The sequence below is a fragment of the Motacilla alba genome, chromosome 11 (assembly GCF_015832195.1).
Source record: "Motacilla alba alba isolate MOTALB_02 chromosome 11, Motacilla_alba_V1.0_pri, whole genome shotgun sequence".
Classification (NCBI taxonomy): domain Eukaryota; kingdom Metazoa; phylum Chordata; class Aves; order Passeriformes; family Motacillidae; genus Motacilla; species Motacilla alba.
Genome location: NC_052026.1, coordinates 13,187,474 through 13,200,448, shown reverse-complemented (window position 1 = coordinate 13,200,448; position 12,975 = coordinate 13,187,474). Strand labels below are relative to the sequence as shown.

General features: G+C 59.1%; 1 protein-coding gene across 1 annotated transcript; it reads right to left on the bottom strand.

The window, feature by feature from the left end:
* Nucleotides 1–468: 468 nt before the first annotated feature.
* FA2H (fatty acid 2-hydroxylase) lies at nt 469–12,524 on the bottom strand. Its single transcript, XM_038148551.1, has 7 exons — nt 12,178–12,524; nt 6,261–6,356; nt 4,410–4,552; nt 4,195–4,301; nt 2,776–2,948; nt 2,043–2,295; nt 469–1,383 (listed from the first exon to the last, which is right to left on the bottom strand). The coding sequence occupies exons 1-7, from the start codon at nt 12,442–12,444 to the stop codon at nt 1,304–1,306; spliced, it is 1,119 nt and encodes a 372-aa protein (XP_038004479.1). The 5' UTR covers nt 12,445–12,524; the 3' UTR covers nt 469–1,303.
* Between the last annotated feature and the right edge of the window lie 451 nt (nt 12,525–12,975).

The following is a 12,975-nucleotide window of genomic DNA, read 5'->3' as shown; positions in this document are numbered from 1 at the left end:
AGCTGTGGGAAGGTTTGCCCAGGGCACTGGAACACCCACAGCAAGGGCTCTGTGCCCTGCTGAACTTCCTGCATGTGCAGTGAGACCCTCCAGAGCACAGCCCTGCTGCTCTCCCCATCCCTGAGCCCCAGGAGCCCCCAGCACCAAAGGAGGCGGGCTGTGGGCACCAGTGCTGGGAGCAGGGCTTGACCTCTGCTGGGACTGCAGGAAGTTTTACAGATGGCTTCGTCAGAGGGCCAGGCTAATTTTGGGAAGCTCTGGGGTGCATGCGACGCTATTGCCCAACTTCAGAGAAGTGAGTGGCAGCTTCTGCTTACCCAGAGCCCCAGCGTCACACAGGTTTGCTGAGAATATCCCCTGCAAATCTCCTACCTCACCGTGGCTGATGAGGGGAGCCAGGAATGGTGGCTCCAAGGGCCATCAGCACCTGGAAAGGGACACACGAAGGGGGTAGAACAGACTTGTGAGCAGCCCTGGGGGATACATTTCCCAGACCCTTTTTAGAAAGTTTTATTTTTCAAAATATACAGTTTATTTACAATTGTAGTGTCTACAGTTTTACATATAAATTTGTTTCAAACCTTTAAATATCTGCAGTAAACATTAGGGAAAAAATAATAAAAAATAAAATCACAGGATCAGCAAAAAAGGCATCTCATAGTAATTCTTTTCATTGGAGTTTGAGTTTCAAGTGGCCAATGTCTATGAAAACCATGAACTTGATAAACCTGGCAGAGAGATATGGGTGCACTGGTTAGAAAAAGGCACAATCCAGAGCTGTGGGACCCACCCCAAAAGGGCTGCAGGCCAAGAAAACCCTGTGCTGAGATGGGCTGGGAGAATGACCTAGGACAGGGAATCCCCTTGGCATGAGTTAGGCAATAGGGGCAACTGCAGCGTGTTGGGTGCCCTGGGGAGAGGGCAGCCCAGGAGAGCCAGGGGCTCTGGCAGGGTGCCAGGGCAGAGGAGGGAGGGTGGCGTCAGGCACTTCATCTTTCAGGCAGCAGACCTGCCCGTGCATCCATAGCCTGGAGCGGGAGGGCAGCGAGGTAGGGGCAGGAGTGCACCGGGGAACCCCACAGCCTCCTCCTCCCTTTTCCTCACTATCCTCAGCCCCCCATTCCCTTGCCAGTGCCACAGCTGGACCACAGCACTCCGCAGGGATGCTCCACTTTGGAGTCGCTGCTGTGGCACAGCCCCCAGGGAGGGGGCAGGGACCAGCTGGCCTTGCTGGGAGCTGGGGAGGGACACCAGTCCCAGTGCAGGGGTACAGAGCCAGCAGCTGAGCACTGGGCTGGGGCTGTCAGTCCTCTTTCTTGAAGGTCTCCTCAGGGATGAGTGTCCGGAAAGGATAATCCCAGAAGCGTGTGCTGATGCCAAAACCTGTGGGCAGGGAAGAGAGAGTTAAGCCCATGGCACCATCATCGAGGTGTCGAAAGGGCTCTGTGTTAACTGGGGAGGGAGGAGTGTCCACATTTTGGGAAGGGAGGAAGGCAAAGTGAAGACGAGGAGGAAGAGCAGAGGAGCAGGAGCTGGCTGGGCCATGCCAACAAGCCCCATGGATGATAGCTTATCTGGATGGGGTGTTTTCTCCTAGGAAACCGGGCAAAGGGCAGGTTGAGCAAGCACTGGGCTAGGAAAAGTGTGGGGCGGATCTGGGGAAGCCCAGGGCCTCACCCTACACCTGTCAACGCCTCCCAGCAGGAAGAGATGGTGCCCCGGGCAGGGATAGGCACACACATCCCAGCACCAGGGGGGTTTGGCCTCCGCCCTGGCATTCCAGGCAGCACTGATGCCCACCAGTGAGATGGGCTGGTGCCTTCACCCCTGCACTGCTCTGGCTCCCCATCCTCAACCTGGGAGCCAGGAAATATTCTCTGTGGGCTACAGCACCTCACATGCTGATTCCCCAGCAGCGCAGTGCTTGGCTTTCCTCATCCCAAATCCCGAATATTTTGGACCAATAGGCTGCACACATGCAGGTAGACTGGATCTTTGACAGCCCCCACCCCTGCCAGCATGCACGGAGAACGTGGCACTACCTGACTTTTGGTGTTCAAAGTGGTGCTTGACGTGATAAGCCTTCAGGCCATACAGGTAGGTGCCCTTTTTGGGCGAGCCGTAGTGGAGGTAATAGTGCATCATGTCGTAGATGACGTAGCCGCAGAGCCCCCCGACGAACACGGCAAGCCCCAGCACCTCGGGCAGCAGGAGCCGCAGCACGCCATAGAAGAAGCCGATCACCAGCGAGGCTGGCACAGGGGGGAAGACCAGGCGGGAGCTGTCGAAGGGAGACTGGAAGCAGAGAGGGACGGTGGGACAGGCAGCTCCTAGCTCACCCTTCCTCCCCCCACACATCCCTGCCAAGCATCAGGGAAACCCATCTGGGAGAAGCCAACACCAAAAACCCTCCCCAAAGTTGTAGCCGGTGGTGAGAGCGGCCCCCCGTGCATGCCAAGGTGCCCAGGCAGGTGGTGGCTTCATCTGGTAGGTGCCCAAGCCCCACATTTCCTCCAGCAAAGCTAGAGGGAGCCTATGGCTCTTTTGGTTTCCACCCTGCCCAACCACACAGTTTGAAAATTTAACCCCAGCTCCTCCAAGGCCGTTTTGCAGCCCTTGCTGGTATTGGGTAAGCGCCTCGCTTGGGAAGCCACCCTGAACCGGCACCAACAGGCTCTGTCGGGGCAAAGGGCACACAGTGACAGCTCCAGTGGGGCAAAGGCCACCGTTCCCACGGCCCAGCAGCTGCCAGCGGAGGCGGGAGCTGCGACTCACCTTGTGATGCTGCCCATGCAGCAAGAAATGCAGCGTGATGAGATAGTAATTACTAGCGGGTGGCTTCATGTGGAAGACAAAGCGATGGATGAGGTACTCTAGCAGGGACCACAGGATCATTCCCAGGAGGAAGATGAAGGGGAAGTAGTATTTGTGGACGGGGATGGAGTACTCTACACAACGAGACGTGCAGCGGTCAGCAGGGCAGGTGCAGGTGCTTTTATCCATCACTGTCCTCCCACTGGCATTAGGGTGATGCTCAGCTCCCCCCTCCCCATTGCTCATCCACCTCCTGTCCTGAGCTTCTCGAGGGAGCTAACTGCCCAAGCTCTGCTCTAAACCACATTTTCCTTTGATTCCTACTAATTTACAGAAACAGTCAGCTTCTTGCTGCCTCAGGAAGACAGTGAGGGGAGCTCCCTGCATTCCAGATTCCAGCGGGGCCTTGGATGTGCACTCTAGGGACTGCGTCACCATTACAAAGCTGCTTCACCCACCAGAACAAGGCAGGAGGGACCTTAGTTGCAGAGGCAGCACTCGTGACAGTAAAACAGTGCTGTTGGTGTTGGTGTTTATTTTTTTGGGGGAAAAAGAATAGACTTGTTGGGCACTTTCCCCCGCAGAACATTTTTCAGCCACCTCCATTTTTCAGGGCTGGCTGCCAGCCCTGTGTCCTTCCTAGCAAAATTTTGATTGCCCCAAAACCCGCTTATTTTTAGGGAAAAAAAACCACAAAATTTGGCAGCAAGGTGCTGAATGCCACAAGGAGCAGGGAGTGCCTGTGCGGCCAGCGCTCCCCACCCCACAGCCGGGCACAGCTGGCACTGGGTGGCACCTTGCAAAAAAAATAGGGAACCCAGCAAAAAAGAGAAAAAAAAAAAAGACAACAAAGAAGACAGCTTGCTCCGGCCACGCTTGTTATTCCCGGGGGAGCAGGGAGCAGACAGTGGGAGATTCAAGGACAGGCGCTTCGGGCAAACAAGCCCGGCACTGTGAGGAGCCGGCGGCGCTGAGAGCCGGGTTTGTTCGCCGGCATTCAGCCGGCCCGGGGTGGGCGGCAGCGGCGATGGAACACACCCCAGCACCGGCAGGGCGCGGGTCTGGGGACCGAGGGAACGGAGACAGGAGGGAGCAGACTGCAGCCCTGGGCTCTGCGCCTCTGCTGATCTCCTGGGGAACCAAATCTCGTGGTGAGAGGAAGGGAATGGAGGTGGGCAAGCGCAGGTGGCCTCGCGCAGGGGACACGCTGGTGGCCACAAGGGAGAGGTGCTGACCCTCTGCCCGTGCATGCGGCTCGTGGTGAGCACGGACAGGAGGGATGAGGAAGGGATGCAGGTCTCCACCCACCCAGGGCTGTCCTGCCCCGGGCCCGGAGCGGGGTCAGCAATAGAAGCCCAAAGGCTTTGCTGCTGCTCGTACCTGTGGTGAAGGAGGAGAAGAGCCTGGTGTTGCCCTGAGCAAGGGAGGTGTAGCTGACCCAGCTGAGATAGAGCACCACGGGCGTCCATACCAGGAACACCACGTACCTACGGGGTAGGAGGAGATGTCAGAGGAGCTGTCCTGCTGGCTGGTGAGCCATCCCCCCTCCCAGGGCAGGCACCATCCAGGGCACAGTGCAGACCCTGCGAGCTCACCATGCCGTCTTGGAGAGGAACTCAAGGAAATCCGAGTGGAAGAGGCGGATGGGCCGATCCACAGGCTGGTGCACCCACTCGTCGTACTTCTCCCCTAAGTAGCCCACCTGCCACAGCAAGGGCTTCTGCCAGTCTACCAGGTCCTGGGGGAGTAGACAGTGGTTCTAGTGCTGTGGAACCCACAAACCATCCCAGTACCAGCCACAAAGCTGAGCTGCTGCTGCTGCTGCTGCTGCAGGATTTTGGGCTGCAAAGCCCTTCCCATGCCCCTAGAGCAGTTGCCTCTGGTTCCAAGGTGCCCTGAGCTCCCCACAAGCACCAGCACAGGGCAGACAAGGAGCCAAACACACATCAGCCCCAGGGCTCAGCTCAGCCCTGTGCCACCGGGTACCTGCCAGCGGATCAAGGTGAAGGTGGCTGTGCCCAGAGCTGGGTCAGCATCAGGCCCTGATAACTGAGGCTCTTTGCCTCTCGAGCTGCCAAGATTAGATAGTGAGCAGTGATACTGCCCAGCACAACACCTCTGGTGCCACACGGATCCCATCCCCATGGCACTGCCCCAGCCAAGGACATTTCTCCTTGTGCAAAGGACACGTGGGGCGGCCACAGCTGTTTGGGCACCCCAGTGAGGAGCAAAGTGGGAAGGGGTGGGGAGCAGGGATACAGGATGGGAACACAGACTCCAGCACTGCTGCTGTGCATGGCTGAACTCAGGGGCAAGAAGGGACCTGTGTGGGTACACATGTTGGCATGGCATGAAAATGGGAGGGACAACTGGCAGCACGACCTCTGCCTGCTCAGCATCCCTGGACACATCTTCTGCTGGCCTGGCCAGATAAGGTGGATTCTTGGTCCCACCTCTGTGCCAGGACTGAAACCACACTTGCCTGGCCAAGCCCTGGGCCTGGCAGCTCTCCTTGGGCTGCTTGTGCCACGCAGCCCTGGCACAGCCATCTGGCACCTGGGGTTGCGCTGCCAGTGGTGGGGATGCCTCAGTTCAGGGCATCCAGGGCAAGAAGCTGGGATAGCTGTGAGCATTTTGGGGGCTCTGCTGCAGGCAGGGATGAACACAATCACACAGGAGAGGAAACAACCCCAGATGGTGTATGGGATGGGAACAGAGCCATTCTCCACTAGGGGGAAAGTTAAAGCAAAAAGGTCACTTGGGAATGGACATCCTCTTTTAAAGGTGCCCAGTAATAAAATATTAATTTGGGAGATGAAAGATGTTCTCCTGCTCTAAAAAAAACCCCCAACTTTCTACAGGATAAAAGCATGCTCACCCAACAAGCTGGGACCATGCAAGATGTGGTGACCAGATGGTGCTATGGAGGGCAGGGATGGCCAAAGGCACCTTGGGGACAAATCCCCACTGTTGTGGCATGCTTAGAAAGCATCTGGCAGGGCAGGAAGCAGCCTGCACACACAGGGATCACCCTGCCCAGGCTGGGGAATCCCTTACTGCTCATTACAAGTGCTCAGGCAAGGGGAAAAAATAAAATAAATAAAGTAATAAAATAAATAAAGCAAGAAAGAAATAAAAGCAAACAAGGTGCGGCTTGGCAACGCTTCCCTCTGGAAGGGCACAGCTGCTGCCAGAGAAAGGCATCTCTCCCATGCTGCTGCAATGGGAGCCTCCCAGCGTGGCCACGCCTGTGCAATAAAGCATGAGCAATGCCATCCACACCAGGAGAAAGGGCAGAAGTGGCTGAAGCAGTTTGGCTCCCTCACGCCACCCCTCCCATCCAACAGGCCAGCAGAAACGCAGCACTCATGCAGGGAAGAGGAGGCCTGGTGTTTCCCGGGAGCACCCTGGCAAGCAGCATGCTGGAGAAACTCCAGAGCTCTTACCGTCTCCACGTGCACTGTTCTGTAGCAGAGATCTGCCTGCTCTGGAGTCTGGGCTGCAGCATCCACCTCCTTCTCATCCACTGTCTCAGAGAGGCTCTGAAAAGAGAAGGAAAACTCAGTGATGGAGCACCAGTGGTGGATTCAGCTGGGATGGTGATGGCTGTAGCACTCAGGGGTATGGCCAGAGTGAGCTCCTGCCTGATAAACAAATATGGGGAAAAATCTGGTGAATTTAAGTCAGTCAGTTCCTGCAGAGCAGGTTTCCTGAGGGAAGCAGCTGCCAGTGAGCTGCCCTGCCCTTGGGACTGAGCACTGTGGGCTCAGGGCTCTTTGGAAACCTCCTCTCGAGCCCGGTGTTTGGAATACCCTGCCCGGGGCCAGCACAGCACGGGTGCTTCAGAGTGGCAACGCAGAAATTCTGGGCCCTGGCACAGCACATTCCCTGCAAACAGGCAGTGCCACAGCAGAGGTCACCTTGCCACTGCCAGTAAAGCCAGGGGCATTGCTGGGTTAGTGCTCCCTCCTCCCATCCCACTGATCTCCAACAAAAGCCCAGCTCGGCTTTTTGGTCCCTCAAAAGCTGGGCTGGCAGACCTGGGGAGTGTGGTACAGCTGGTACCACCACCCTGCCTGTGGGGACAAGGAAAAACACACAGGAGGGACCTTGTCCAGGGAAAAAGGCAAAGCGTCCTTCACAGGGTGACACTGGGCTGGCTGCCTTTGCCGTGGGCTGTGGAACGTGAGGTGGGGTTTGGTCGTGGCTCGGGAGAGCAGTTGAGGCACAGGGGATGCACGGGCGCAGTGGTGGCAGGATGAGGACCCAGCTGCAGTCCCACTGGCAGGGCGGGCTGAGAAACAGGAGAAACCTGCCTCGTCTGATGCTTGGAAGCAAACGCGCTGCCAGCTGCCAGCAGCAGCCTCCTTGCTGTCGCTGTGCCAGCCCCGGCGCCAGCCGTGCCGCTGGTGGGGGGCTTGCTGAGGCTGCAGCCGTGCCCATGCAAGCCCCACGGCAGCCGTGCCCCCCGCCCAGGACGTGCCGAGCATGCCTTTTGTGCCGCTTTGTCACCCTGAGTTACCCATTAACCCGGAGCAGGGTACGGCGTGGCCCGGCAGCCGCGGCTCAGCCGTGCCCGACCGGGCTTCCAGCTCTGCCGCTTCCAGGGAGAGAGGATTTTATCCCAGCTGCTCAATGGATGCTCTCCCCACTGCTCCGACAGGGATGCACTGCCACCCTGCTGAGGGGAACACCGCCCTGGCAGCTGCAGGAGGGCCTGGGATGCAGGAAAACCAGCGTCACCTTGCCAGCACCTCAAGACTTAACTCTGCGCCTCGCTGGGGACACCGAGGCAGGGCTCAGGCACTGTTTACCCACGGCAGGCACTCCTTGCAAGCTGTGCTCCCACCCCATTTCTCGGGCTAGCCGGATTTCAAGCCTCATTCTACTGGTACAGGAACTGCATTACCCAGCTCTGAGGCAGCCCCTTGCCTTGGGCAGCGGGCAGGGAAGGACAGGGGATATTTCCAGCCAGTATTTCCAGGCTGGAATCCCACTGGCATCAATTTTACTGCAGGCAGAGCACTGATATGAGCTGATGCCATGTACCACCACACCTCTCTGGGAGGATTCCCACTGCTATTTCCCATGCTGCACACTCTGTCCTTCAGCCAGACATTCCAAAACCCTAGGGCAGATGGGATGTCTTAAAATCCAGCAAAGCACGGTGGATTTATGGTCTTGCCTCTGTTCTGCAGGTGCTTTGAAAGAAAATTTGGCTTTAAGAGAGTGAAAGGGCTTATCCATGCCCTGAGAAACGGGCTGGTGCTCTCCGCCTTCACGCTTGCACCACAACCTAGCCAGCAGCAGGAAGGATGCTTAGGAAAGCCGGGCTGACGCAATGCCCGGCACCTCTCCTCCCTTTTCCGAAATGTTCACACACCTCCAGTTCCCCTGCCCATGGATGCCTGAGCACCATGTCACGGCTGGAGGCTTCCCGGTCCTCCCAGGTCAGGGAGATGCACTGAGGGGCTCACATCCCACCTCACCACCAGCACCTGGGCTGGGTGCCATCAGTGACACGCCACTGGCCTGTGTGCCACGGCAGCTCCCTGTCAGCACCTGAATCACCTCCTACCCCTCCTCTTCCTCAGCTGGGGAGCAGGAGGAAGGCTCTCCTCTTGCTCACCCTGGAGCTGGCACTGAAAGGACCAGGAGCTGTGTCGCAACCAGGATGCAAACCACGCTGGCATGTCCCGGCTGGCTCCCCAAAGGATGGCCTGTTCCTGCCTGCCCCAAGCACGCAGGGGCCCTGCCGAGATCAACTCCATGGGACCTGAACCAGCGCTGGGGCTTCTGCCCCTTCTCCTCTAAACAGGAGGTGGGTTGGGAGGAGGCTGAAGGGCTGTGCTGAGCTGGGCTCTGCTGTCACCTGTGGGTGGTGAAGATGCCTCTGAGCTGTCCCCAGGCGAACAGGTCCTGCCAGGGAAGATGAACAAGGGGCCTGATGTAAGGAAGGGAAAGTTAACGCCCACAAGGCACTGCACCTGTAAGCGAGCAGCAGTCCTGCTAAGGTGCTGCTGGTACACACAGGGCCAAACACCCAGGGCATGGCATGATCCAGTGACTGGGTGACCCAGCATCCACCTGCGGGCATCTGGCTGCCCTGCGTGGGTCACACAGGGCGCTCAGCACTGGTCCTGCACCAGCTGGAGAGCACTGGCTGTGCCACCCCAGTGCTGTCCTGCATCAAGGCTTGGGGCATTAAAAGAACAAAATCCAGCTGTGATGTGAGCTACAGACAGAAGGGGTGGTCCAGCACAGGGTTCAGTGTTCTCGGGACACAGGCAGAGAAGATGGGAATCTCCCCCTGGCCCAGACAGGACGATGCTGCCTGCAGACAGCTGCTCTGCCAAAAGCCTGGGCTGGACCCAGAGGTATTTTCTACCCATTTTCCCAGTGAGTCAAACCCCAGAGGAGTCCTACCATACCTCTGCATTGCTCCACAGCCTGCAGCACCTTCACTGAGCTCCTCAGAGGCTCAGTTTGCTGGTGTTCACATGGGACAAGCTCTGCTGGCAATGCAGGTACAGGCATGCAGCATGAGGACACCCCAGGAGGTGCAGAGAGCACCACGCAAGGTGCTTGCTCGTGGTGGCACCATCCCAGCAGCACCATCCCAGCAGCACTGAGGTCGGTGCTCTCTGGCTGGCAGAGCCCCACAAGGCTGTGTCTCAGCCCGTTAAGCACTGGGTGCAGCAGCACTATTAAAAGGAGGTGAATTTAACTCCTAATCATAGTAGCAATATAAAAAGTGACTTCTTGCTACATCACCCCCAAAGAGGTGCCCCAGATGTCCCGCCTACGTCCAAACGTGCTCAGGCTGGGATGCAAAGCCAGGGTAGGTGCAAAGCCAGGTGCAGCAATACAGGCAAGAGGAAGAGAAGGACACTAAACCTGAGAAGGACTTACTGTGACTCACAGCCACGTCATGCACCCCAAAGAGGCTGTGATGAAAGTCCCTCATTGCTCAAACTGGAAGGGTAATTAGATGATCCATTTCCCTTCTAGCGAGGCTGTTAAAATCCACTGTCTAGTTTAGGTAATTATTGGTACTCGCTTTGATCTCCCCTGTATGTCCTGCTTGCACAGATAAAATGTTTAGGGATTAATTTGTCCTTAGCCAAAAGGATCTGGGTGATGCAGAAAAGGGACCTGTGGCTGAAGGAGAGAGCCACAGGAAGGGGCATGGAGAGGCCAGTGGGATGAAGGCCAGATCTTATCTTCTTTATCTCTCCTGCAGTAACACACTTTCCCCCCCTTTCCAAAATCCTGGAAATTCCTGGGGGAAGCAGGGGAGGATGCTGGATGCCCGTGGGACCAGAGCATTCTGAATTCCTCAGCACGGGGATGATGCAGCCCCGGGACATCCAACGGGCAAGGAGAGGCACTGGCAAAGCTGTGGAGATCTGGAATCAAACTGGGGTAATGGAACACTTCCTCCAAAGAGCTGTTTGGGCTGCACCTGCCCCAAAGCACCCAAAGCATGAACCCAAGCACTTCCAAGGACACCTCCTCTCCCCAGAGAGGATTTTTGGGAGGTGGGGAGTAGGGCAGAGCAGCTCACACATCAGTGCGTGCTGGACACGGCCTCACCACGCAGCAGGCAGCTCTGATCCCTGCCCTGTGTGTTACAGGCTGGGATGGTTTATGTGGCACCGGGCAGTGTCAGATCTCCCTGCGCCTGGCGTTATCACGCCATGTATTTGCATTGGGATGGTGGCAGCTCCCCCCGGCACGAGAACCCGTTTGTCCGGTACCTTCCTTCGCCCCAACCCGTCGGGCTCGTCACGCCTGCGAGGAGGCGGCGGCTCCGCGAGTGTCCCAAGAGAGGAGGTGCCACCGCCGGGATCCGGCCGGGGAAAATGCAGGCACTGCACCGAGGCTGAAACAAAGCCCTGTCTGTGCCGCTGGGGCCGAGGGCAGGACACCCAGCGAGAGCAAACAAGCAGCCAGAGGGACCGGCCGGTCACCGACCCCGCTGGGATGTGCAGAGGGGAGCTGCTGGGCTGGTGAAGGGGGCTGGGCTGGCCCCGCTGCTCAGCATCCTGCCCACGGCGGCTGGCGAGGGCTGGTCATCGGGTAGGAGTGCCCAGTGCCACCCGGAGGCTGCGGAACTTCGCCCGGGAGCTCTCCCGTCTGCCTGGACAGCACGGGACTGGCACAGCGGGGACAGAGCTGTGTCACACACGCCCATGGCCCACACCGGGCAATCAGGGAATGGCTGGGCTCCTCTCCTCAGCAGTGGCTGCTCACCACTGGCAAACCCCAGTGCCCAGCACCTTGGTCCCTGGGTGAGTGCTGACAGGGCCAGGAAGGGCGTCCTGTCCCATTGCTCACTCTGTGCCGCACAGTCCTGCTAAAACTGACACTGAGCTCCATCTCCTGCCTCCCTCCAAAGACCCCAACACCTCCATGCCACATTGGCACCCCAGATTCACTCATCAGCCCTGCTTCCTAGCATGGCCAGGGAGGGATGTGGCCATGGAGTGGGACCCAGCTCTGTGCACTTGGCACCCTATGGGCCTCAGGGTCCCCTGCACCTCAGACCCCCTTGGCACCCTGCACACCTCAGGCACCAGCCACACAAGATCCCAGGAGCCTCAAACATCCTCTATCCCCTTCACCCCTCATGCCCTGTAGATCCCAGACCCTACACAGCCTGATCCCATGGGTCCCATCCTGCTCACAGCCAACACACACCATGTCCCATACAGCTCAGACTGAGATCTGGGTGCACTAAACACCTTATATGCTACAAGCACCTCAGAAACTTCCTACCATGTACATCCCAAAGCCTATCCAGCCTCTGCATGTCCTGAACAGCTTGGACATTGAGAAGCCTGGACCTGGAGTGCCCGACAGACCCTGTATGGCTCAGACCCTGCACAGTTTGGATCCAGGGTGCCCTACAGACCCTGCACATATTAGACTCCATGCATTCTGGACTTGAAATGCTCTATAAACCCAGCACTGCTCAGATCCCTGAGAGCAGAGACCTGGAGCACTCGATCAAAACTCGATCCAGGACCTAGGGCACCCCATAATCTCTGTACATCCCAGTCCCAGGACGTGAGGTGCCCTATAGAAACGCTGTAGATGCCAGCCCTGGCAGCCGGGGTGCCTTAGAGAGACCCTGCACATGCTGGATCGGGACACTCGCTGCACAGACCCTGCACATCCTGGAGCAGCACCTGGGGCGCCCTACGGCCTCTGCATTTGCCAGGTCCGGGGCGTGGGGCGCCCCATGGCCCTTGTTCACCGGGACCCGGCACCTGAGGCGCCCCGCAGAGACCGTACACGCCCCCGGCTTCCCCTACAGCCCGTGTCCCCCCCGGTCGCGGCTGGGCCCCGCGGCGGTACCTGCTCGTCGCCGGGCTCGATGTCCCCCACGTAGTACTGCTCGAGCCAGCGGCGGGCGTTCTCCGAGTGCCGGTGGGGCGGCCCGTCCAGCGCCGCGCTCACGTCGGTGCCGGCCCGGCGGCGCAGCAGCTGCTCCCCGCCCGGGTGCAGCCGCACGAAGCCGCTCAGGTCGTAGAGGCGGCGGTGGCAGGAGACCAGGCAGGCGCCCTGCGCGCAGCGCGCCCGCACCTCGGCGGCGCTGAAGGACCGCGGCCCCGCCGTGGCCATGGCCCCGCCGCCGGTCCCCGTCCCGGTCCCCGTGCAAGTCGCCGTCCCGTCCCGTCCCGTCCCGTCCCGTCCCACCGCCGCGCTCTGCCCGCACCTGCTCATCTGCATACATGCATATGCAGCCAGGCCACGCCCCGCGCCGCGCCCCGCCGCAGCCCATTGGGCAGCCGCGGACGGGTGGGGCACGGTCGGGGCGGGGAGGCTCCGTCCCCCCGCAGGTACCCGGGAAAGTGGGAATGAGGCAGCCCTGGAGAGGCAGAACGGGGAGAAGGGGGCGCAGGGCAGCCACGGGGTGAATGAGGCGTCCCCGGGAGGGGAGTGTGCCCCCCCAGGGGCCACGGGTACGGCCAGGGCGGTAAATGGGGGGTCTGGGCAACCTTGGATGGGTTATGGGGGGCACTGGGGCACCCCGGGGTGGAACTGGAGTATGGGCATCCCTGGGGCAGGGATGAGGCTGTGAGGGCATCCTGGGGTGGTAGCTGGGGGGTGTAGGGCACCGCTGGGGGAATCACCCTTCCCAAGTTACCAATC

Excerpts from the sequence above, each read along its gene's own strand:
- FA2H (XM_038148551.1), bottom strand. The coding sequence starts at position 12,444 with ATGGCCACGGCGGGGCCGCGGTCCTTCAGCGCCGCCGAGGTGCGGGCG. Across the intron at positions 4,553-6,260 it reads GAACAGTGCACGTGGAGACG|GACCTGGTAGACTGGCAGAA; the intron begins GTAAGAGCTCTG and ends CTACTCCCCCAG. Across the intron at positions 2,949-4,194 it reads CTTCTCCTCCTTCACCACAG|AGTACTCCATCCCCGTCCAC; the intron begins GTACGAGCAGCA and ends CTCGTTGTGTAG.